Source organism: Ptychodera flava, unplaced genomic scaffold (genome assembly GCF_041260155.1).
Source record: "Ptychodera flava strain L36383 unplaced genomic scaffold, AS_Pfla_20210202 Scaffold_74__1_contigs__length_588402_pilon, whole genome shotgun sequence".
NCBI lineage: Eukaryota > Metazoa > Hemichordata > Enteropneusta > Ptychoderidae > Ptychodera > Ptychodera flava.
Genome location: NW_027248396.1, coordinates 246495 through 273456, shown reverse-complemented (window position 1 = coordinate 273456; position 26962 = coordinate 246495). Strand labels below are relative to the sequence as shown.

The 26962-nt window shown below is 35.6% G+C and overlaps 1 protein-coding gene across 2 annotated transcripts in view; it reads right to left on the bottom strand.

Moving 5' to 3' along the window:
* The window catches only part of LOC139128852 (blastula protease 10-like), a 28281-nt gene extending 1595 nt beyond the window's left edge, over positions 1 to 26686 (bottom strand). The window contains exons 1-9 of one of the 2 annotated variants that reach the window (XM_070694559.1): positions 26423 to 26686; positions 23267 to 23381; positions 22885 to 23006; positions 18690 to 18951; positions 17705 to 17881; positions 11349 to 11558; positions 7823 to 8023; positions 7497 to 7628; positions 4733 to 4828 (exon numbers count right to left, since the gene is read on the bottom strand). In XM_070694559.1, the coding sequence (XP_070550660.1) occupies positions 4733 to 4828; positions 7497 to 7628; positions 7823 to 8023; positions 11349 to 11558; positions 17705 to 17881; positions 18690 to 18951; positions 22885 to 23006; positions 23267 to 23381; positions 26423 to 26554 (1447 nt within the window). In that variant the 5' untranslated portion in view covers positions 26555 to 26686. Of the gene's footprint in view, positions 1 to 4603; positions 4829 to 7496; positions 7629 to 7822; positions 8024 to 11348; positions 11559 to 17704; positions 17882 to 18689; positions 18952 to 22884; positions 23007 to 23266; positions 23382 to 26422 lie in introns of those variants that run through there. The other variant, XM_070694560.1, reaches the window with a different exon arrangement.
* Between the last annotated feature and the right edge of the window lie 276 nt (positions 26687 to 26962).

Here is a 26962-nt window from a genome sequence, read left to right as displayed (position 1 = left end):
AAGTTTGACATCGGCCTCACCAATTACGCCTTCACTACCCGCTTTGCTAATCACATGCAATAATAAATGAAAAATGTATATAGCGCCATATATCCAAAAAGACTGCCCATAGGCGCTTTACAAAACAACAAAGTCTTCACATGTTTGATTTGCAATCGTTCCTTAACGAAAGGCATCGACACTGCACACAGCTTTGCAAGCTCATCTGGTCCTTAAAACAAGAGAACCAAGTCTTTGACATCTCGTTATCAATTACTGACGAATCATCGAGTTACTCTAACAGAAGCAAGTCATGTAATCATAGTATATCAGAAAAGAGAGAAATCAATAAACAAATACATAATACAATTATTTCAGTAGATCTTATGATTAATTTTGGTGTTTTAGTGTGCTTAGGTCAAATGTCGAGATACATTTGGCCTTTTCTCTAGTGTTGATGACATTCAACATTTCTTTTACCGGAAAATAATTTTTTACAACCGAGAAGATTTTGATGTTGCTTTACAATTTACTTTTAAGTTGGAATCTATGCATTTGTTCAGAAATTAATTTAAAGACAGTAGAAATCGCTTTACTGAGTGGTTTTGTGCTGCGAGTGCTTGATGCTACAATAAAGCGGGCTCCAGATGGGTTCTTATGCATCTTGGGCACCTAGTACTTGAGTGGAAGGTTTTGTTCTTTTTTCTGATGCTTTCAGTCCAAATCTGTCATACACTGCAATGTTGTTCGTGATGACAGATGTCACATCTATTGTTGATTTTTTGTATCTGTCTGACCCACCGTTCATGACACCCACATCAGTAAGGAGACGCTGTATAAAGAATGATTTGCACAATGAAACATTGTTTTCAGCTTTATCTATTGGTGTCACAACATATTTACGATGAAGGTTATCAAGAAAGGCGACTGCCGTAGGGTCCCTAAGTACTAGTACATTTACCGCATCCATCACCTTAGTTTTCCACTCAGGTATGTTAATGCATGGGCATAGGCTTACATACATGTAAAATCAGTTTGAACATACTTTTTAATCAGACCTGGTCAGAAAATTGTGAAAATTGCCAAAAATATGTTTCGCATTTGATTAAGCTGAAATTTATCATAATATATTACCCAAGTCAGGTCACGTGTTATTTTCCCGCCAAAATTGTATATTGCAAATAACTGAATATTCCAACCGCTAAATATCAAAATATTTAAAATATTATGACCAATAATGTAAAATGGCATGGGAACTTGTGTTAGAACTAGTGGCAGATGCAAATTATTTAATTTTGAATATTTTTTCTTCACAAAAAACAACAAATACAATATTTTGACGTTTTACATGAATATTTTGAATATCAGAAAGAAGTATAGATAAGAGTTTCAAGAGTGCCATGTATTTTTGAAAGAATATGATAGATGTTGTTTCCAAACGTGCAGAGAAAATCAAGAAAATTTAACGGTTTACGGTTGGAATATTAAAATTAATAAAGACGTAAATTTTGGCGGGAAAATATCAGATTTGGTCACGTGACTCAACTTGTCAAGATTTAGGCAGACATTTTTTTAAAGAATTTAATAATTCCAATAATTAGGCCAAATATCAATCAAATCTGGTGGTTTTTAAAGATAATTGATCATTTTCTTACTTTTGGGCTTGATGGGTACAAACACCCATGCATTAACTTACTTTTCCAGTCATTGTAAGTTGTGGTGTCAAAATCGTATTTAGCGGCCATGGATGATGTGAAATCATTTAGAGATGACTCAATACTCAATACTTTAAGGTAACCCTTTCTTCTCAATCGTGTCTTTGAGTTTCAAAGTCATACGAACGAAAATGAGTGAAAAATTGCGATGCAAAAATCGTACATCGGCGAGAGTGGCGGTAATGTTTTCAAATCTCTATTTTAGCCCATTGAGCCTCATATACACAGCGTTCTATCGCATTTGAGCGTAAGCGTAAAGACACTGAAAGTATTTATACATAAATGGCCCATGATTTAGGCTTTTTCCGTGTTTTTCGTTTGATTTTTTGCCAAATAGTCGCTTTTTAGCGGGTTTTGAATTAAGCATCTAAAAACATTGAAATGAATTTTACTTAACAAGCGAAATAAAAAAAAAAAAATAATTATTAACAAAATAAAAATATTTTTGACAAGCTGAATCATGCAGCTCAAAAGCGAACGATCTTGTTTTAGACAAGTGTGAGCGATTTTCGCGGGGATTTCCCAGACCTATCATTCATAGCTACGGCGCTTGCAAACGCAGTCAATTTCTGTGAAACGGGATGATATTTTCTTTCAGGCGAGGCATTTCAAGTTACTCTTGAGAAAAGCTACTTATTTATCAGTTGTTGTTTTACCGTTCAAGACACATTTTTTTGATTCAATCACTTTTTGACCTGAAAAACAATGATATTTAGAACTCTTTTTCAACAGACTTTAGTAAGTAGCTGCCGGTACGGCTGTCAAAATACTATCGTTTTCAACGCACATGTTGAGTGAACTTTGTAAATCTACATTCTGAACCTTTTTGTAATGTTTTGCTTGGAATTTTGTTGCTTTTGAGGTGTATTCGTAGTTTTTTATAATGATTGTTTAAGTTTGTTGTTTTGTGTTCCTTTCCATCATCAAACATCGACAAGTATAAAACTAGCCCTAATCACTAAAATGAGAATTATGTGTTACTTTCCGGTTTTGTAATATGTAAAGAAATGAATAAGTTTATTTCTTTTGATCCTTTCCACTAACTGGTATTTTTTCCTGGTTTAAAGTTACTAATATCCTTAATCCTTAGCCTCTACAATCTTAGAAAAAACATGAAACGATTGATTTAATAAAAGCAACTTTCTTGTGACACAGTTCAGTCATTTTCATAACTCCGAAGTTCAAAATTCAGTATGCTATACTCATATTTTGGCAGTGCTAAACTCTTCTGTCGTAGTATCTTGAATAGAAGACTACTTCACATAGAGCAATTAAAAACATTTAATCAAAAGTTTCAAATTCCATGTACTTTCAATTTGAATGTTCCCAACAACCAAAACATATTGTGGATCATAGTAAGACCTCACATATTCTCAAGGTACAATAAAACCTAATTACATAATTGGGGGCGTTAATGAAAAACAAAAAATGTTTCGGAAATTATGAAAATGTAAATCAGAGCTGTTGAAGATTACTTTATTTTAAGGGTGTTGCCAAATCATGTGTGTATATGAGTATGTCCGGTTCTGAGATGAGCTGTATTGGCATAAAAAAGGGATGAATTTTGTTGATAACTGACAATTTAATTGAGAGAATGGTTGCCATGGAAACACTTGGTGTAGGTAATTTTTGCTAAAGTAGATATTGCTTCATCAAAATTTTGCTATGAACTTCATAAACATTACAAAAAATTCTTAAATTTTCGTAGCCGGTTGTTAACTAACAAAAGTACACTCCCGTACATATGTACATGCCATCGCGCCACAAGCACTCATTTAAAGCGAGAAATTTGCGTAAATGGGTTTTTCTGTCAAATTGTTTTTATCATTTAGAGTATTTTTGTTGCCCAATGTTCATGGGTACTCATGACAAAGGGTTTTCTAGAGATAAAAACCAAGAAAAGATGGATTGACACTATAAATACTTGTTCAGACTTTGCGTATACATTTGTACCTGGTAACTTTTCATATTTTATCACCAAATGTGAATATCAGTTTTTGTACAAAACTGATATTTGGTCAAAATTGCAGTGATCTCGGAAGTACGTTTACCATCTTTATATTTCAAACTTGTTGAAAAATTGTTTTTCTTTGCTGATATGCTGTGGTTACACTTTTTAAACGTCATTGTTCTAGATTTTGCCAAATATGGCTAATTTTCATCTTTTACCCTATTTTGGTTATCCAGCAAAGGTACATTTTGCAGTAGAGTCAAACTTAACACTGCATTTCTGACTATCGAATTACCTTTCCTGCGTGAACTTTCCTTTTTTTAATTACACTACAGTAGCACTGCATATAGATTGGTAATGCTTTGTAAGTTCACCAATAATTTTGCATCAGAATGACTGTAAATCTGCCAAATTTTGTACTTTTCAGTCGTTTCTATAAATTTTCCGCTATGCAAAATTGGCCAAACTGCCATATTTGGATGTGCTTACGTCAAAGAGTAGGTTTCCTTTGGTCAAATATTAAATTATTTTGTGATGAGAAGTTACTTTTACATACTTTTAGCATCGCATTTGTCAGAGTCATGTATATCAGGGAAAACATGCCTACTAAAATCTATAATTTCATCAATTTTAATGTTTTTCCAAGACTATGACCTTCGGCCGCAAGGTTTTACATACACAAAAATCTTCATGACTTTTGAATGGCTGAACCAATTTTGGGCAGTAAAAAATCATTTTTTTTCATTTTCCAAATCATCTTTAGAAATTGCATTAAAAAGCCATTTAGTGATTTAAAAATTTCCACTTTCTATACCTATATCACTATAACTATATATATATATATATATATATATATATATATATATATATATATATATATATATATATATATATATATATATATATATATATATATATATATATATATATATATATATATATATATATTCATGCCGGGTTTGATATACCAAGAATGTAGCAGCTGGGGTCATCACTGTAAACTTTGTTCTGTTCCCTTGCATGTTAGCCGGGTTGTCAAGTGAATGCATCACCATAATCAATGCAAAGAGAATTAACTTCTACATACCTTGGGATTCCGGTTCTCTTAGGTCGCTTCCAACATCACAATCATCGTTTTTGTCATTGGTCAGGTCGTCTTTATATTGACATTTTCCGTCGCCCGCTTTGTAATGGAATTGTAAATAATAATGTGAACAATGAAACAATTAAAAATACCATTATAGTGTGCTTATCATGATGGCCAATCCTGTCGAAAACAAGCAGTTACTCAAATAGGATTTTTCCTAACAGAAAAGCTATTCATAATCAATGGAGATAAGTCCAACCTTGTAAACAACCGTTCTGAGTTAGCGTCCAAGTGCCTCTACGAAAACCAATTTTACTTGTCAAATTTCCACCAACCCCATCATCTAAAATGGTATGACCATACTTTGTTTTAAATATTGTCTTTTACTTATTATTATAATTGAGCACAAAACAGTACAAGGCATTACATTCTCAACCAACACAAGAAAAGCAAGAGAGATGAGGTTAAAGAGTTTACATTACATTGGGACCTATCTAGTCCATTTTATGTTCGATTCTTCATTGCTTAAGATACGTTTGTATAATGTTCATTACTTGCTTAACTTTACGGGTGAAAGAATTTATAATCGGTTATACCTTTGTTTAACGGCTTGCACACAATTGATTATTCCCTAAAAGGATAACATCGTTGAATAATTCACCTCCATTTGGTGCACCCAGGATAATAGATTGACACGAAAAAGGCATACTTTTTTTCAACAATTGTTTTTAAAGAATTCTGCACAGATGCCCGAGAAAACTTTACATTGTTGCAATTCCAGGAAAGGTGCTCTTGGGTTTCTATTCGGCCACACTGATCGTTACTATAAGTTCAAATCTCACTTATTGAAATGAAAGCGGTTTGTTGCTACAATACGATACTGAATTGTGAACAGGAAAACGTGAAGTTTTCAGATTCCGGACGCCTTTCCAGTCTATTTCGGTATCTTTAACATAATCAAGCGTCCCATATGTGGTGAAATGAGCGGTAAATGGAATTTTGTCTTCAGTAAAAGCTTATAAAAATCCCAAGATGGCCCTATACGAAAATCTACATATCTTTCACAGAAAGTTATTTTTGTTATCGATATATCAGCAAGAGTAAAAGCTTTCCACCATTTTGGGAAAGCATCGATAACTCCCGAGAAAGTGACAAAATTATTTGAAATGTTATATTTTCTAGCAAAATCATCATATGTCATAAAGATTTCTTCATCACCAATAAGGTCATATATATATATATATATATATATATATATATATATATATATATATATATATATATATATATATATCACCGGTATCAAGACAATTTTTGTAAGAAACTGATTAACGATCAACCATATAAACATATTGTTCGATTACAGCTTACTTGTAGCCTTTCAATACTCTAGCATATCTTTATAAAATTGAGGTATGTTAATTTGTTTTGTACTAAATTATGTATCATAATTGCACTGTAGCAAAACAAATTCAGCCCTCCAAATCAACTTAAGTAACTTTAAGATATAATTCTCCGTGTAGCATTGGTATTAATAATGCGAATGGCAGATGCTTAAACGAAAGCCTTCTTTGTAGATCAAGGTTTATTATTCGTAAGCCCCATCTTCAAGATCTCTGTATTTCGCTTGACATAATGTTTTTTTTCCTTTGGACATGAAATGAGATAATTTTGAATTGACATGCTTTACATCTTCCTGAAGTATAGGGATCGATTTCAAACAAACAAAAGCTTTTGCTCGTTTTTGCTCGTTCAGCTTTTTCCTGATAGAAAAGTCGCTTGACTTTGAAATATTTAATTTGTAATGCATTTTCGTACTATTTGGCTTGCTTAGGCCTAGAAAATGCACAAAAGTCTAATTGGTTCTTCAGTAGGTGTAATTTCTTTTCAAGCATATTTTAAAGAACCTAATAACAACAATTCAGTTTTGTCTAAATTTCCTTCCAACCCAGAGAAAAGTTAAAATGATCAAGCATAGAAAGAGCACCTCTTAGAGAGAATTGATTTTTAAGAATTAAGGTGGTTTCATTGGCAAACGTACAGCAGTAGGCCTTAACTCAATTGAAAAAACCAGTAATGCAGTTATTAAAGGACATCCTTGTCTTATGCCTCTTTCAAGCTGAAACTGACCTGTCGAGTGATCGTTATGTATTGCACAACTCACGATATCATGGTAAAATACCGAAACCCATTTTTAAAGGAGTCGCCAAAATTAAATAAATCAAAAGTTTTATGTAAAGTAATTTCATTCTAATATGACGAAAGCTTTGTTGAAATTAATAAATAAAAGTACCCCCGGTTATCAACTGCTTTCATTTAGACATATATCATATATAATCAAACGTATGTTATCAATTATTTTTCGGCCTTGTATAAAGGCCGATTGATTTTCATGAATATTTCTTTGTAAAATAGTATCAACCTTTTCCTAATCTACTTGCAACTTTGCAATCAGTGTTGAGCAGTGACACTGTGACACTTGTGAGCAAAGTTTGGAGAGGCTAGCAAAGCATCACCAAATGTTTCCCAGAAAAAAGTAAAACTCTGGTGGCACACCACTGCTACCGAATGATTCTATTTTTAGGTGCACGCAGTGTAGATCTCATTATTGGCTAGAAGGTCTTCAAAGATATGAACGTTTTCTTCATAAAGTTTTGTAATATTTTTAGAACTAAAAATATAAAAATGTTCAGGTTTGCAAAATGTACCTTTAATGGTAGCAATGTATCAAAGTGAATATTGCCAAGATAGTTAGTTGCTATACCTTTTGATTCCGGTTCAGGTAAGTCGCTACCATCACCACAATGATCGTGTTCGTCTTCGGTCAGATATCTTGGAATGCATCGCCAATTTTTACAGAGATAATCATCTTGATTTAGACATGTTCCGTTTATTTCTTTGCAAAGCAACCATAAAATGAGTATGTTAACTATGAAATCATTGAATATACAGATTTAGTGATTATCATATCGACTTTGTTGGGGTCGAGGATTGAACTAAAACTAACATAGGCCTTCAGGTAAGCTATCGCTTAATTATAATGGAAGAGACAGTCTAATTTACGAAGACAGATTTTATCTGGTCGCTCACCTGTCACGTAAAAAAGGGCATAAATTGCCAGGAAGCCCTTTTCTTGCTGATCCACATTCGTTATATGCATCGCCAACTTCATACTGTCACCAGTCACAATGGCACTGCCACTATCGCCATTGCAAATTATGTCCAATAAGTTGCCATCTCTATCGAAAATTTCGATATTTTCATGTCTTGTATTGCAAATCGGAACAACACCTAAAAGTAACATATATATATATATATATATATATATATATATATATATATATATATATATATATATATATATATATATATATATATATATATATATATATATATATATATATATATAAAACAAAATTACTTCAAGTACAAAGTAAGGACAAAGTATCAACGGAAGACAACTCAAAGAAGTTTTACATCGATGTCACAGATAACACCTTCAAGACGCGCTTCGCTAACCACATGCAATCATTCCGTAACGAGAAAGACAAGACAAATACTGAGTTGTCAAAGTATTTATGGAACGTAAAAAGTAAGGACCAAGTCTTTGACATTTTGTGCTTAATTGTGACAAAGCATCGAGCTACTCTTACATAAGCAAGCGATGCAATCTTTGTATATCAGAATAGCTGCATATTATCGACGCCGACAAATCTACCATATTAAATGAACTCTCTGAGTTTGTTTCAAAATGTCGCAACAAAAATATTATGTATCAAATTTTAACATCACCTACAAATGGAATGGTACGTTCCAAACATATCAATGAGAGTCTTGCTAGAAATGTTTTCACTTCTGATTGAAGATTGAAGGATGCATGAAACTTAACATATATTTTTACATTGTATTTGAAGTAATTTGTGTTATTATTTATAACACTCTGCTTTCCTCATCGAGCACTGTAATTTCCCACGAAGACATCTGTATACTTATATATATATATATATATATATATATATATATATATATATATATATATATATATATATATATATATATATATATATCAAAGACATCTGTATACTGATATATATATATATATATATATATATATATATATATATATATATATATATATATATATATATATATATACACCAACTCTTTTTTCCTGCAAACAAGAACTCAATAGGAGGGCAGTAATTTGTAAAGGGTCTTAATTTCGAGAAGGTACGTTGTGATAATCTGCATGCAGCATTATTAGCCACGTTGCTGTATAAATTGCAAAGCCACTTTTCAACATCTTTGATCTGTCGTTTAAAAATATTGCTAGTTCCCCAAGGCTCGGAAGATATCTAAAGTGGTTCTATTGATTAAAAACAGTAACATAGTTGCATTTGGAAACTATCACCAAATATCTCCTTTGCCCCTTATGAGTAAAAGTCACAAGAAGATTGTAAATAAACAAGTAATGAATGCACATATAAGTAACGCCTTGTTTTTGAGCACCAGTAGGGATTTAATCAAAAAATGTATGCAAAATTATCCCTTATAAACTTAATAAATAGTGTACTTCAGCAAATTGATTAAGGAAACTCAACAACAAGCGTAAAGTATAAACTGTCTGTCTACAAAAAGCATTCAACATTGGAACTTACAGGTATCATTTGTCGGAGTGATAATTGATAAACCTTCACATGATATGGAAATCACAAGCACACATTGTCGAAATAAACATATGTACAAGGGGGGAAGGTGTAATACTTTTCACATTAAAATAATAATACAAATATATTTTTATACTTTTATAAAAAATTCATTTTACGGAATATGTCACAGAGGATTATAAAGTCTGGCCAGTACTTCTTTATCGTGTTCCCATGGCTCGAAAACGTGTATGAAAGCAATTGTCTGGATGAAAGGAGCGCTTCTCACCTGCCGTTTACTATTGAGCAAAACAAGATTTAATTAAATTCCACCTGATGACTTGTGTGCGTGTTTATTCGGTTTGCAACATAAAAACGTTACTGTCTATTTGATAAGTGATTATAAGACTCTTGGTCACTGTTGTTTGATTCCAACTTGGTACGAATCGACTCTATCCCATAAAGCTCATTATTATACACCTGCGTCTGTCACCTTTGGAGTTTCGTTGTACAGTAACTTTCTGTATCAGAGGACGCGGAGTCCAATAACTTTGACGCAGAGTAAAATAACTTTAGGTGATATTGGACGCTATTTCACCTTTGACCTCAAAACATCTTTACATCAGCAATTGGAACAAGTAGATATGATCGTAAATTTAAAAAAAAAACCAAAACTTCTAAACATTCAGTACTTCACAACGTTTGTAGCGGTGAATCAAAAACCTGTTAATTTTAGTGAAATGATGCTGCTGACCAAAAATTTATACTACGTACACTGCGCTGCGCGGGTTTGAAATTTCGTTCTGTGCGCTCAGCGGACGCGCTGAACGCGTTTTCAGTTTGCTCGCGATCGCTCAGTGTAGTGCGCGACGCGCATCCCCAAAACGCTTTATTTTGACTTTTTGCGGTAAAAGTTGGACTCAAAAAGATGTATATTACTCAAGGTCAGTTTGCCATTTCTTACACTGATGCAAAGTTACGGAAAACTTTATGGCATGCTTATAAGATGAGCACATCCAGATATCAGTTTATAAATCCATTAAGAAAATAGCTGTAAGCATTCTACATAATTGTGCACAAGATTGTTTACTATTATAAGTGTGACTGAGCGCTATAAAATTTAAGTATAAAATCTAAACATTAAGAAATTGGATCAATACTTAATTTGCTAATGGCTACTTTTACACTTGGCAAAATGCTTGATATACAACAATATATACATATCTTAAATACGTGAAGTATACACGTACGTATACTAATAAAATGTAAAACTACAGTGTACACTTTACGTGAAAAGATCTGCGTTAAGTATACTGATGATCTGCATGGATATACGCTACGCATAACAACGTACTTGAATTTTCCCTATACAAAGATATACGTTACGTATGCTATTAATATTGTGTTCCATATACGTCAATGTACGTAAATGTACTGAACGTATATCAAGCACTTTGTCCTGTGAATTATGTATCGAAAATTGCCATTCTTTGTACTATTTTTCTGATATGCAATTAACGCTATAAAATTTACACATACACACACCTACACACATACATACATACATACATACATACATACATACATACATACATACATACATACATACATACATACATACATACATACATACATACATACATACACACACACACACACACACACACACACACACACACACACACATACATAATTCCGTGCGTTTGTGAGTCCGCATGTGGCACTGATACACGTGCTTGCCTGCGTGAAAGTGTCAAAATAGATTGAAACATCAGAGCGTCCTAAGCCTAAAAGCCACACCACTCTCACTGCCATTAGGGCCGAACTAAGTGCCTTAGAAGAACACAAAAATTAAGTAATCAATACTCAGCAGATCATTTTGTGGTAAGTATTTAACATTTGCAGGGTAACCATTACTAAGGATGTATATTCATATGTATTTCATTATGATATCAAGGGACAACTGTTACCTGAATCAAAATTCACCGAAAAGGAAGGCCGTGGAATTTCGTTCTTCATCCAACATGAGTTATGTCTCTTGTCATATGCAAATGAAACACACTCTTCAGATTGTTTGCATTTATCACAACACTCATCTACACTGTTCACTAGGTGATCATATCCAGTATTGATATCAGAACCATCACGTCCGGTGTTTTCTTCTACATTGCAACTAGGATCTTAAGAAAGAAAATATTGTAATGAATTTTACATAGATTCATTCCCCCATTCAATTACAGTTGACAAGTTAATTATTTAATTAGAACATTTTTCAGGTCATTTTGACTACAAATGAAGATATTATAGAACTAAATACTGCACTGGCAAAATGTTTAATATACGTTCAGGATATTTAATACCTATATTGACGTACACGGAACATAAAATTAGTGGTACACTTTATGTATACCATTGATTAAGGAACAAATCAATACGTTGAAATACGCAGTGTATATCTATGCAGAACAAGGGTATACGTAACTCAGATCTTTGCACACCAAGTGTACACTGTACTTGTGCATTTTATTAGTACACCCACATGTATACTTAACGTATGTAATTGACAAATGTACAGAGTCATTATATGTATACATTTTTGCATATCAAGCATTTTGCCCAGTACTTGGGGGTACATTTTTTTACCAGACCTAAGGATTTTTTACATCAATGTTTAACTAAAGACCTTAATTATGCTGGATTTGCTCTTTGAAGTCTGCACGGTTCATAGCCATATCAAGCAGGTAAGCACAGAAGGACTTACTTTCTCACGCATCAGTGTCTGTCTAAACTCAATACGCCGGAGAGTGTAATTATTGAGATCTGTACCATCCCAGCTTAAGTACCATTATTTGTGTCCTTTTTTAAAAGGTTTACCCTATACGTAGTTATTAGTTTTAATAAATATATTTTCTACAAATTCGCTGTCTTTACCACCCTTTCCTGTCGTAACAGTAATTGTGGCTCGTCCACGATTTTTAAAAAAAAATGGTGGGTTCGACAAAGTTTTGCCAACGTTTACCAAGTTACTGGTAATTCATTTCCCATGTCCAAAATTCAAGCCACTGGAATTTATTTAGGAGCTTAATCACGACACATTTGATTCTCTCAGAAAAAATCATGATTCCGTGGAAAAATTTATCTTCAAGGGCTATTAGTTTGTTCTTGAAGGTTATCTTCCGAAATGTAGATATTGTGAGGAAGCTAAAGATCATATTTTTATTGAGTTTACTCCAACAAAGGAACAAATGCTTGAACATTGGTGTTCTTCTGAGAAAGCATGTGAAGATCATACAATGTTACAATTATTATTCATTGACTCATAAAACTTTATTTGTCAAATGACTACCCCAGTCCTTTTTATACTGCAACAGTGTAGGAGCATTTAAATCCTCCATTTTATCAAAGAATTCCTCTAAAGAGATTAGAAATTAAATCAAATGGTAACAGTTAACAGAGTTTAAGTAACATCATCATCTCAGCCCAAGTCTCAATCCCCGTCCGGCAAACAATTTGGTACTCCTACTTATAATTTTCGTAAGAAAGACGGGCATTTAATGTCAGATCGTCTTAGACTGAAGGTCTGAGTAGTCAAAATGGATCTAAGCCCACCGGATTTATTTCTTCGTCATCTCAATTAGAGTCTAATAATGTGTACATCACATTTTCTAAGGTTATACCCTCTTATCCTCAGTCCATTAGGTCAAGGTCAATCCTTCTAAAGATAGCATTATGGATATTTTGGGACCATTTATTTATGAAGGTATAGTACAACTCTCAAGTAATTTGTCTTCTGCTATCAATGTCAAACGTTTAAGGCGATTCTAAAGGATTAAAGTACCTAAGCAACAGTTCCTAAGAATAAAATTGTCAAATCCCCGAATATATGAGTTTGGGTGCATTTATTGGCCGAAGGTACAAATCAATGGCACCAAAACCGAGCAGATGCATGCTTGCCGGTCATGTAACGGGTGACGTCACAGATAAGCACAGCATGTTTTTGAAAAGATTCAGCGACTCCAAATTTCCTCAAAATCCTCTGAAATCTTACTCCTTCACAGTAGCAAGGGCAATTGTCTACTTTGTAATTTCGAACGATTTTTAATCCTATTCTTGCAATATCTCACAATTTAGTGAGAATTTTCTAAAATGCATGCATGGCCTTATTTATCTCGGTAGTGTGTACAATTCGGCTGAAATTCATGTTAACAGATGGAAATTTGGCCGACTATATAGCTTGTAAACAATTGCACAACAAGAGTAGGCGATAGCGCCAAGAAACCTATGTACACTGTACTGACTTTTACATGCAATAGCTTGCATTTGGAATGCTGCCAGCCTAAGCAATAGCTCGCACTTTGAATCCGTCGGTATCGTCTTAAGAGATACCGTGGCTACCCAGTCTCTGTTGGTGGCAGATACCTTATCATTTTCTGTAGAGGTCATTATCATGTTCTGAAGTTCTTATCAAAGGAGTAGATTCTAAAGACTACATTTCTTTTCATTTTCATAATGTCCATTTGTCTTCGGACTTTTATTCTAGACCTGTGACTTTACTTATTCGACTTTTTTTTTTCTTTTTAAAGGGATTCACCGTACTGACCAGTAGGATCAAGAGAATTACGTTTTAAAGCAATCCAACGAAAACTTTTGAAGAAATTTATTTTTGGACCCAAAATGAGAAAATTGCCCCAAATATACACGTATGGAAATTTCACCACAATTTGAACAACCCTACCAAAGTCTAACCTAAGGATCATGCATACAAAGTTTCAAGGCAATGGGATAAGCGCTTTCAGAGGAGGCGATTTTTTTAACAAAAACGGAAAAAATTGCCCCCAAACAGTGAAAACACAACCATCAAAATTTCACCATAGTTTTTACATATATAACTAAGTTACCAAAAAGAACCTGCATAGGAAGTTTCAAACAAATCTGACCGGTGGTTACAGAGTTTTAGGGATTTGCTTGATTTTCTCTTTTTTTACCTCATATGCATATTTTAGACACTGACATGTTCATTTGAACAAATCAACCTCTCCACCACTAGGTGGAGATTGACATCAGAGTGAAAGTAACTAGACATATTAGTATAGTAATGCCATGCGAACATCTTTCTCAAAGAGGGATCATTGTGTACAAAATTTGTAAACTTGATGAGATAGCAAAAAAAAGAGCTACTACTTTTAGGAAGTGATTTATTTAGTTAAATTTTGCGAAACAATTAAGGTGGAGCTGTATGTTGCCAACACGGTTTTTTCAAAGCAATTTTCCACATCAAAGATGACAAGGAAACCCCCTTATACTATGTTTTCAAAAAGCAGAGACTATAAAGTTAAGTATGGTAGCAGGTGCTTACTCAAAGCGTGAGGTGGATATATATTTGGGGTAAAACACTTCAATTTTGGTATTAACGATAAAAAATTTAATGAAGTCAAAAACTAGAGGCTATTTTCTGAAATGTTATATTTCACTTGAAAGAAGAGTATATGTAAAAAAAAACACTATTTTATTTGGCATTATCTATCCTCTTTCTAAAATGGCAAGGGTATAAAGACTGAAACTCAAAAAAATATTAAAATCATGATAAGATACATTAAAATGCCTCTTATTCAAAATGTAAGAACTTTATTGCCAAACAAACTAGTCGTTTTGTCATAGAGCATGAAAGAACATAATGTGAAAATTTCAGAAAATTTGACGAAGCCAGAATGGACTTAAATTCTTTGGAAATTTCGAATTTGGGACGAAAAAGAAGCCAGGAAATCGGGTGATTTTCATACATTTACATAAATTGGCACTTCTTTATCACGCAACTCTCAACTGCTTGACAAGCTACAAGGTGAACCCAAATGAATATTTATAATATATTGGGTTGACAACTTAATTAAAATTGAATAAATATTTTCAACAGAGTAATTTTGAGCAAAATAAGCAATGTGGGTTGCGGCGCCCCCATAAGTCACCTAATGCCTTACTTTTCGTCTATGGTTTTGTACAATTAAATATATTAGTAGACAATTCTTACGGATAAAGAGTAACAGTAAAAACACCTTTACTGTATAAAGCAATGTCATAAATCATATGAGAACAATAATACCTACCTAGCTACCTACCTGGCTTGCTACCTAGCTAGCTAGCTAGCTAGCTAGCTACAAACACATACATACATACAGGGTTTCGCGCTAACGTTCGCCACAGTCTCAAATTGCGAATAAATGTCCGATGTGGCAAAAAAAATTTGCTACGCCTTCGCCACTCGTGGAGAAAGCTCGTGACCGGATGCCGTGTTGGGATCATTGACCCCAGACGCCTTCGAAAGTCACGTCAGTCCTGCGATCCCAGACCGACTGTTTTCGACATGCGGGTGTTCATTGTGATCGATACAAAATATACACTGGATTATTTATGCAGCCTACTAGTCGTTTTTACAAATTAGTCTACGTTATTTTCCGTAATCCAAATTTTTCAGCATAAACGCTGCAAGCATCGTACGAAACATTTGACCACGTACGTCGCGTCAGGATGTAATTTGAGTTCACGCCGGTCAGCATAGCAGCACAACGTATTCCAAACAGCATGCACCATCTTTAATCACGCCGGTTTAGTCACTTTTAACGTATCAAAATAACCCTTAGATCGGTCAGATTATCGAAATATTCAGTCATTAAATATCTAGCCTTTGCTCTGTCGTACGTCGACCGATGATCGACGGCAGAGTTCCTGAACATGCAACTGACAGACTGAAGAGATGGCGTTAAACTTTACCCAGAGCTAAAATGAGCATGCGCAAAAAAGTTTTAATATCCCCAGTTTGTACACTCCGGTGGTGTACGGTTTTGCTAGTTTCGAGACACCCAAAAAATGCAAATGTGTTACCAATGCACGGTACGATGCACGCGATGCGGCTGGCGGGCAGCTACGATTGCATACCACAAATAGTTCATTGATTGTTCTCAGCTGGGAGAGAAACTAGGTTTAAAATAGCTTCTAATTTATAAAAAAAAGGAACAAGATAACGACCGAAAAGAGAACAAAGACAGACGAACCACGGTCTAGACCATGGTCGATCGAATTTCAGCAAGGTTTTTGTCTGTGTATGAAAGTATGAAATGTGAGACAACAGATGAGTCGGTTGATCATAGATTTGTCATATTGACGAACTGCTCTTTTGATTTTTCACTGAGTTTACGAATTTAATTAATTTTCAAAACCTAAGCAATTTTTTTATAATAATAGTTTTCTTTGATACTTTATGGACAATGCTTTGCGTAGTCAGGCAATCACTGTAATTTTATCCGGATCACCAGGTAATGGTCATGTAAAGCAGTTTTTAAATCATGTAAAACATTAAAAAGAGGAGCAATTATGGCCAATGATTAGACTTTGATGACTTTTTCTTGACTAGTTGTGCAAGTTTTGTTCCGAGAACTCTATTTGTTGTATGTATGTATGTATATACTCTATTTGTTATTTGTGTCATAATAAAAGTTAAAAATAAACAGAAGTTTATTTGTCCCTGTCTATAAAGAGAGGGGTCAATTTATTTACCAGCATTCATGAAAGGTTAAGACGAATTTTTGTTTAATCCATACTTTTTTAATTGAAGGACATACAACTTTCACAAAGGACCTGAAGTTTTACTGTGCTCCTGGTCATTATTATCTGCAGCTATAAAGTTTGCAGAAAATGTGCTCAGCGGTTTATCTGTTGAGGAATTAAAGTGTATACTGTACAACAGCCCTGGCCCAACATGTGGATAAGAAAGTACAAACTTGAGGCTAAAAACAATTTGATCATTTTAGCCACACTAACAGACTGGCTACAATGAAAAATTCCTAGTGCCAACACAGACAGATAGACAGACAGACAGACAGACAGACAGACTACTTATCTCAGCCGGGATGGTACAAACTCCTAGCTACGAGTCTCCAGGGAGTTGAGTGGAGAAGGCACTGATGAGTGGGGAAGTGAGTCTTCTCTGACTTGTAGGCTTCATGATGGTTCGAACCGCACGGAGCAAATTTAGCTTGAGTGTGAAGGTCCAAAATAGTCTTGAAATACACTGAATTGAACACGGAGGTCTAATCTAACACTGTACGGTCCCGTATTTATACTACAACGATTCCATTGAGAAGATATCAGAATAATCTAGAATTTCAATTGTATGCTAATTATTGTTAATTGAAGTTATAAATACATTCACTTGTATTAAACATGACCTTCTTGAAAGTTCTAAACATGACAAATTGAACTCACGGTCATGGAGGAGAATGACCTACTTCTACGGCCTTGACTTTCACTATCAAATATGTATACTTTTGCTCACCACTCTTCGGTTCCTCCGAGAGGGCAACATCTAAGAAGGCGATATACACTTGGTTATAACCATATTTCAGGCTAATATCTAGACTGTAAACTCCAGGTGCAAGGGCGGTGCTATTTGGGTATTCTCTATGAGAATATATTAGCCCTCCGCCAGCCTTGGTGAACTTATCTTCGTCAGCTGTAACATTGATGTCAGAGTAAAAGCAACTAGACGTTATTTGTATAGTTTTGCCTTGTGAACATCTATCTCAAAGTGGGATCATTGTGTAAAAAATCCGTAAACTTGATGAGACAGCAAAAAAGTCTTTAGAATGCTACAAGTTTTAAGAAGTGATACATTTCTTTATTTCTTTCAATTTTGCGAAATAATTAAGTTAGCTTATTCCTTACTTTTTGTGTACGGTATTAAAAAAATACATATATTAGTTGACAATTTTACGGATGAAGGGTAACAATAGTAAAACAAGCTTTACTGAATAAAGCATTGTCATATGACAGTATTTCTGACGCCATATAAAATTTTTGTCAGCAGGTACGTGCCCCAAAATTGAAAGGCTTACCAAATTGCTCAAACATTCCTACAAAATGAGAATAAGGGGGATCAGAGTAAACATTTTGGTTCTACATGAAAACAATCGCTATATTTGCAAACTGTTGAATTTAAAAAAATGACCACGATCTATGTTTTTACACTTTAGTAAAAACATAATTAGTACATAATTTATTTATTTATTACTGAACTATTTCTGTTTTGTTTTGGTTTGTTTTGTTTTTGTTTTGTTTTGTTTTGTTTTTGCTCACTCAAAGAGCTCAAAACCTAACCCAAACAAGAAGTAGATAAAAAAGAATTGTATAAAAATAGAGCCCAAACGTTAGTTCTCGAGAAGCAAAGATGAACAATAGTATATCGTCTTTATATTTTGACAGTTCATGTGTGACTTTTGTAGAAATTTGTAACACCCACAGTAAGTAACACAAGAACTCACCATAAATTTCTGTTCGTGGACGTGAAGATTGAAAGTCATCATGAATCGGTGTAAGTTTAATTTCAAAACCTTCGTCGACATTTTTTCCATTCGACTGAAATGCGATGAAAAGTTGACTTCCGCTGCTTGTGAATAGTTTCGGTATTTTGTTCCCACAATATGTACCGACGAGAGGACTTGATGAATCTTCACCATCAAAAACAATTATCCTGTCAGCAGAGCATTGTGGAGAGTCTTCCACTTTCATTTTTGTGAATTCAAGCTAAAAAAAGTCGTTCAAAGCAAAAATATATTATTTTTAATAATAATCCCTAAACACGTTACAAGTTGCGCACCGTTTCTTTTTGGACAGAAAAGGTTCTCATGGGTGGATACGTATATTTTTACACTGGGCAAACGTCTAGATATACAACAATATATACACATATACTGATTCTCTACATGTGTCAAATACGTTAAGTACACACGTACGTATACCACAGACAAATAGACACAGACTTGCAACGGGTATTGTTCAAGGCGTCAAGCGGTTACGTAACCCATCCATGTTCGCCTCGCCTCAGTACAGTAAGTGAGGCTTCCCACAATTCTCCATGATCTGTACACACGGAGATCACTCACTAAACTGAAGCATATTTCTTCTGTGCACAGAACAACTCGGTTCATATTTCAAAATTCAGGCAAATAGTTCTGATAATCATGATTTTTTAGTTCTCAATGTGAATAATGAGAAGATCAACCCCTTTTCCGTGGAGGAGATAGCAATTTTGTAATTTTGTTGACACATATTTTTGACAGCCATACACAATATTTACAAGGAAACTAAGGAAATAAGTTGCATCTTGTGTGGGCAAAAGAAATGGTATCGCTTTTTTTAATGTTCGTAACAAAGGAAATTTGCATGTCTGACAGGTGGTACGATGAGACCATCTTAGTTGCTGATAACTTTATCTTGGCAAGTGTACAATTTTTAGCACATCCGAACATCGACTTCTCATTCAATTTACTCTTAAATTTTAAACATAATCAATAATTTTGGAACATAGTTTTAACAAATAATCCTGAGCTTAAATTGTAAGTTAAAAATTATTAAGAAACTGATAAAATTGAAGAAGCCTTTAGCAAAAAATGTCTAAGTGAACACATCAAGGGGAATTGTGGGTAGCCTCACTTACTGTGCTCAGGTAGCTCTCGCCTCGCTTTTCCGAAGAATGCCGACCATGCACCCTTCGGTAGTTTCCGGATTTTCGCCAATTTTTAAGCGAAAGTATGTTCGGCAAAGTTTGTGTTGTTGTTGTCAAGTGGTTCTGGGCGGAATCGGCGTGCTTGCCAAAACGAGAAAGTTTTTAGCTTCGGAAAAGTGAGTTTTACCATTTTAAAAATTCCTCTCACATTTTTATGAATATAAAATGAGTGTGTTTCAACCAAATTTGAAAATCTTCTATAGATACTCTCTGGTTTTACTCAATGGTTTACGGTCAGTCATATCGTCTAATAGAAGTTGGTCATTGAAGGACGTGCTTATTAAACTACGGGCGTGTTATGTTTTCATTGGCGTGAAGTAGCTGCAATAATTGTAGCCTTTGTTGTTGGTGGGGATTGGGCTTCTGTACAAGTGCGGCTCGCGCCTTGCCTTAAGGCGCGAGCCGCACGACAGAAGCCCAATCCCCACCAACAACCAAGGCTACAGTTATTGCAGCTATAGGCGTGAAGCAGTGTTTCTGCCCTGAGAGCTCACAGAGTAAGTATGGTTGCTACGCGACTGACTGCACGATGCTATCTCGTCGTACCTTTTGCATAAACTCGTGCAATTATCAACAACGAACAAAGTCTCAAAAAAATCTATAACCTGTGAAGCTAATTTTAATATGAAAAGGGCATAGTCTGCCGAGATGACCATGGAACAAAAGCCTTGCCGCGTTGCCAGTCTGTGTTTTCTATTTGTCTGTGCGTATACTAATGTATAAGTACAATGCACACTTGGTGTACAAATATCTGCATTACGTAAACTCTAGATCTGCATACATATACGCTACATCTATGAACATATTGAAATGTTCCATCTACAAAAATATACGTTACGTATGCAATTAATATTGTCAACAATATACCGCAAAGTACGTAAATATACTCAACGTATATCAGGCCTTTTGTCCAGTGTTAATCAAAACAGTTCTTTTATGAACATCAAATATAAGAAATATAACAACTTCGTACATTTCAAAATGCTAGATATACAACATTATATACACATATACCTAATCTGTACATGTGTCAAATATGTTAAGCATACACGTACTTATATATAATCCCATGGTATTTTTCTCTATTTGACGTCATCGTATACGAGTGTTTTTCGCGGAGCCGTACAACTTCGAGCCGAAGGCGAGAAGTTGTGCGGCTCCGCGAAAAACACGAGTTTTATGGGATTATATATTTATCACATGAACAGTCTTCTTATGTTTCTTTTGACGTAGATGGATCAAAATTATCGTAACAAATTGCATGAATTTCGTCGCGATTTGTGTTTTACTTACGCGGAGTACTTTCATTTAAAGAGTAAAGCGGCCCGTCACCCAGGAGATACTTTCATTCATAAATCCCATCAAGCTGAAATTTGATACATCAAATGGTATCTCCACCAACCAGACATACGGATTCGGTCACGTGAGCGTGTCAATCATTGTCTCGCGCTGTACCGATGACAAGGCAAGTTAGCCATCGGCGGACATAGCTTTCACCGTGCTAGCGACGAATAACCATAGTATTCAGAGTTACTTAGAATATTTACAAATAGATTTATGAAGTTAATGCAACGACCCGATCGAAACAGTAATTCTCCTTCTCAGAGATACCGTGGCTTTCAAAATATCACACACAAGTTTACGACCTTTGCGAGCGCGAAAGATTCCGTTCGATGACACACTTATTGCATGTTTGTGCCCGCAACGTTGCCGTCACCGGTGTCTGCCGGTGTCAACTCGTCAATCCCGATCTCGGTCGTCGATGTTTTCGTCTTACGGACTTTGATGTTTGCAGTGACACATATCTCGCCCGTGGACACACCCTAATTTTCTTACTTGACGGAAACTCTGTTTTGAGTGTTGTCTGAGTCAGCTTTCGAAGTACATGGGGTTCCACAGCGCTGCACACAGCTCGACAGCTTATGTCTTCGCTACAGCCTTATGCCGTTCGAAATAAATAAATTAAATAAATTGGAAATTGATCGTTGTTACTCTAATGACTTTATGCTTGCGCCTTCTGTTTTGCTTTCCCGAAGATTATACTGTACTCATTTATTAAGTTTAACTTACGTTGAGCTGTAGGTTTCGGTTTTATCGCCAACCGGGATCGGCAGGTACGACGTCCACATTGAGCCTACACGACTCGACTGGAGCCGCGACGTTACTTAGCCATTAAAATAAAACGATCGTCGGTATCTCCATTCGATTCTCGGGAAAAGCTATAGTTTTAGCGACTCGAAATTTCATTGGACAAGTATGCCTTCTATGTTTCCATGTCTGGATTTATCGGGTCACCTTTTTGTAAAAATAAGCCCCTAACGTGCGAGCTAGCACGGCGTCGATCGCAACAAATCTGTTTGTGTCGCAACACATGCATGTATGAACGGTACCATGCATGAAAAAAGTTCCGGTTGATGACGTAAAACAGGGGTAATTCGGATTTCTTCTCCGTCCTGCTCCACGTCACACAGGTGGCTATTCGGGCCAGTTCATGTGATAATTATACTAAAAAAATGCATAAGTACAGTCAACACTTGGTGTGCAGAGATCTGCATTACGTATACTCCAATAAATAGATATACGTTATGCATATCAAGATATTGGAATGTTCCATATACCAAGATACACAATTAATATATTGTGTTCCATATTCGTCAGTATGTGTAAATATACTGAACGTATATCAAGGTTTATGTCCAGTGCTGTTTTTTAAGAAGTTTCAAAACAATGAGGTAAGATCGGTCTGAACTCTACGAATAGAATATGCTATGCATTTGGTTAATTTGCATAATTTGACACTGGTATGCATTAGGTTGCATAAACTTCTGTAAAGCGTGTGCGAATTGTAGGGTGTAAGATTTATGCACTTTACAGCCGTGTGATCATCCTAAGAAATGCTCAGCTAATAATTCACAAAGGATCGTATCTTGTTACACATGCAGCTTACTCACCTCAATGAACGTATTTGGCGCCGATCTAATGGCATACTCACACCGCATGTAATTTTCATATGGCGATACAGGCAAGCCTATGATCTTCTTGCCAAACAATTCAACTTGCTGGCTACAGCTGGCTGTGATAAAGAAATCATGAAAAAATAGTTAGGGTAGTTTCAGTTTGACTGGCTTCTCGATGATCGATTGAAAACATAACTTAATCATTACTCGTATTTTATCAACTTTACATCACTAAATTTAGAAGCAAGAGATGGTTCAGACAAAAAAAAACACATTGTCAAAGGCATTTTATTCCGGTCAGATCTTTGTCAAAATGTATGTAGGGAATTGGTGAGCATTTTCCCCAGCATCCGCCACCTAATGCGATAATGTTTACCTGTCATTGTCGGATGTTCAGTGGTTTCGGGCGTTGCCTGGTGAATGAACATCGACGTCACAATCAGTACAAATTTCATTAAATCCATCTTCCTTCTACTTGGACTGTATACCTGCTATATAAACGAGATTACAATTGTCATGTACTCCTCTTGTATACATTAAATAATTCAAAAGTAAGAATTAGCCAAATGTGTATTACAAACTACACTATTAATATCATTATTATGTAAAGACACGCAATAAAATAACGTTGTTTTAGAAACACATCTATTGTAATTCAATACCATTTGATATTTTATACTATGCCTCTAATACGTCTATGCTTATCTTTAGAAGTTAATTGTTCAATAGCCATTAATAGTTCGATTTACCTAAAAATTAGGCCACAATTTACAGCTAGGCGTATGTGCAAGACTATTATTGATGTATGCGGAAATTGTCCTTCAAAAAATCCTAGGGAATGACATTCGTTTGTCATTTTTGCTCTGGGCAGGATAAATTTCAAGTCATTGAAGTACTCCTGAAAAACGAAAGGCCAACACAAGTGCTGAGACGCCAGAAACTCAACAAATGTTATATATGCATTCTGTCTAAAAGAGAGCTCCAAACATACACCGGTATTCTGGTCACATTTATTTTCGCCTGTCTCGAACAGATAGAACTGAGAAAACTGTGTAAAGGTAATTTAGCTGGCATTTGTCTTACTCGCTGACAAACTGAACATGCTTTCACTTTACTCTCAATATCCGCATCAATATTTGGCCACCATACATGACTACGGGCAAGTGCTTTCATGGCACATACTCCAGGATGTTCCCAATGAAGCTCGTCTAACAACCTTTCACGAAACTTCTTTGGAATCACTACTCGAGTACCCCATAAAATACAACCTTGTTCCGTTGACAATTGATCTCTTCTACGATAAAATGGCTTAAGTGCCTCAGACATATCTTTGAAATAACTGGGCCAACCATTCAATACAAGATCATACACTTTGCTAAGAAGTGGATTAACTTTGGTTTCCTTAGCAATATCATCAGCTAAAACTGGGAAACTCTCATCTATTACGCTAACAGCAAATACACTGTCCTCAGCACCTTGTGTGCTTGGACTTGGTAGTCTTGACAACGCATCACAATTTGCGTGTGCTCGTGTGTTACGATACTCTATATCATAGTCATATGCCTGCAGAGTCAGTGCCCATCTTGCATTCTTGCAGCTGCTATGGTAGGAATACCTGATTTTGGACCTAAGATTGCTAGCAATGGCTTATGGTCCGTAACCAAAGTGAATTTCCTCCCATACAGGAAATCATGGAATTTCTTAACTCCAAATATCAGTGAAAGTGCTTCCCTCTCAATTTGGGCATAGTTACGTTCACTCGGGCTTAGAGTTCTAGAGGCATACGCTATTGGTCTTTCATCACCATTATCAAATACATGTGAGAGAACAGCTCCCACACCATAACTTGAAGCGTCACAATCTAACTTTAGCTTCTTATTTGGATCATAGTGTACTAGTAAAGTTTCACTACTTAACTTTGCTTTACATTTTTCATACGCGTTTTGACATTTTTCAGACCACTTCCAGCCAACTCCTTTCTTTAAAAAATCATGGAGTGGCTGTAAAGTTTGGGCTAAATTCGGCAAAAACTGATGGTAATACTGTACCATACCCAGAAATGATCGCAACTGTGCGACATTCTTTGGGACTGGAGCCTGCTTAATTGCTTGCAATGACGATTCTACAGGTCTCAATCCTTCACCACTGTATTCTAAACCAGATATACAGTACTTGCTTTGACAAATTCACATTTCGACAAATTAACATGAAGATTGTTATTACTTAATCTTCTGAGGACTTCCTCTAAAATATCAAGATTCTCATGAACATTATTTCCTCCAATGAGAATATCATCTTGTTTACATACACATTTCTGAATACCCTGTAAGATACAATCCATCTTACTTTGGAAAATCTTTGGTGCTGACTTCACACCATACGGTAACTTAGTATAGGCATATAGGCCTTTGTGAGTATTGATGGTTAAGTACTTCCGACTTTCATCATCAACTGACAATTGTGCATACGCATGCGTCAAATCTAATCGTGAAAATACCTTTGACCCTGACAATTGAACATACAAATCTTGAGTAGTTGGCAGAGTACATTGCTCATCCTCAACTACCGGATTAATACTGACTTTATAGTCTCCGCATATTCTTACAGATTTATTCGATTTGGGAACGACAACAATAGGACTCGCCCATTCAGAGCGGTCTACTTTAACGATTACACCGTTTTCCTCTAACTTTGTAACTCTGTTTCCACTGCTTCCTGAGCGCATATGGAACTCTACGAGGTTTATGAAACACAGGCTTGGCGCCTTCTTTCACACGGATGTGAGCTTTGTGCCCACGCATACCATCGTAGCTATCGGAAAACACATTACTGTACTTACGTAAGACTAAATCAAGTTTGTCTTTCGTATTACCGGTCATACAATCACCGCTTTCTTTGTTAGCTTTTTCAGCTACACATGTAAAAATCTTACCCCAATTTAATTTCAACTTTTGCAACCAGTTTCGCCCAAGTAATGTTGGTTTACCAGGGTGATCGACTATAATCAGTGGCAAGTTGACACGCTGACTTTCATAGCTCACTTCGACCGAAATTTCTCCACTAACGGAAATTGTATCGCCAGTGTAGCTTTTCAATTTAATTCCCGACTGTCTCAGAGGAATTTTCCGGAAATTCTTGTCATACTCTGACTTTGACATGATACTGTAGTCAGCTGCCGTGTCTACTTGCATGGACACTGATTTACCATTTACATCCAGTTTACATAATAACCAGATTTTTCTCCACTTACATTCATATTAATGGAGGACTCAACATGATACACATTACAATTGGAATCATCACTGTCGCTATCTGCTTCAGTGACAGCCTTTACTGATTTTGACTTACCAGACTTCGGCTTTTTACCACTTTTGTTATCTTTGCCCTTTTGTTTCGACTTACAAAATTTTGCAAAATGACCACGTTTAGAACACTTATGACACTCAACATTTTTGTGTGGACAATCTTTAGCCAAATGATTATTTCCACACCTATAACACTGTATAGTCTTAGAAGAGTCACGTTTGCTTACTACTTTACTGATCGTCCCTTTACTTGAAGTGTCCTTCGCCATTTGATTCGACTGGTGCAGTCCCGTTTCCATCGATATCGCGATCTCGCACGCTTCGACGAAACTCAACTCTGAAATGTCTTTCACAGTCATGAAGTGCTGACGAATTTTCGAGTTGTACAGTCCCGTTACATGTTTGTCCCGCAAAATTCTGCCTTGACAGCACGCCTAGTAGTTACAGTCTCGCAGCTTCTGCTTCAACGCGGTTATGTAGTCTTGCACCAATTCTCCTGGCTTCTGGTCCCGCTTCAGGAAATGGAAAGCTCCAGCAAGTTCCATCCGCGCTGGATCGTAGTACTTTTCCAAGCACGCCACAATCTCTGCTAGCGACTTGTCTGTTGGTTTTGCTGGCAGGAGTATATCCTCCAACTCGGAGAAAGCCGTTTGACCAATGCAATATAAAAGAGCATCTTTCTTGCTTTCTTCCTCCGTGATGCCGTTGACACGGTAGAACCTCTCCATCCTATTGTAGTAAGACTTGAAAGTACTTTTCGTCTTGTC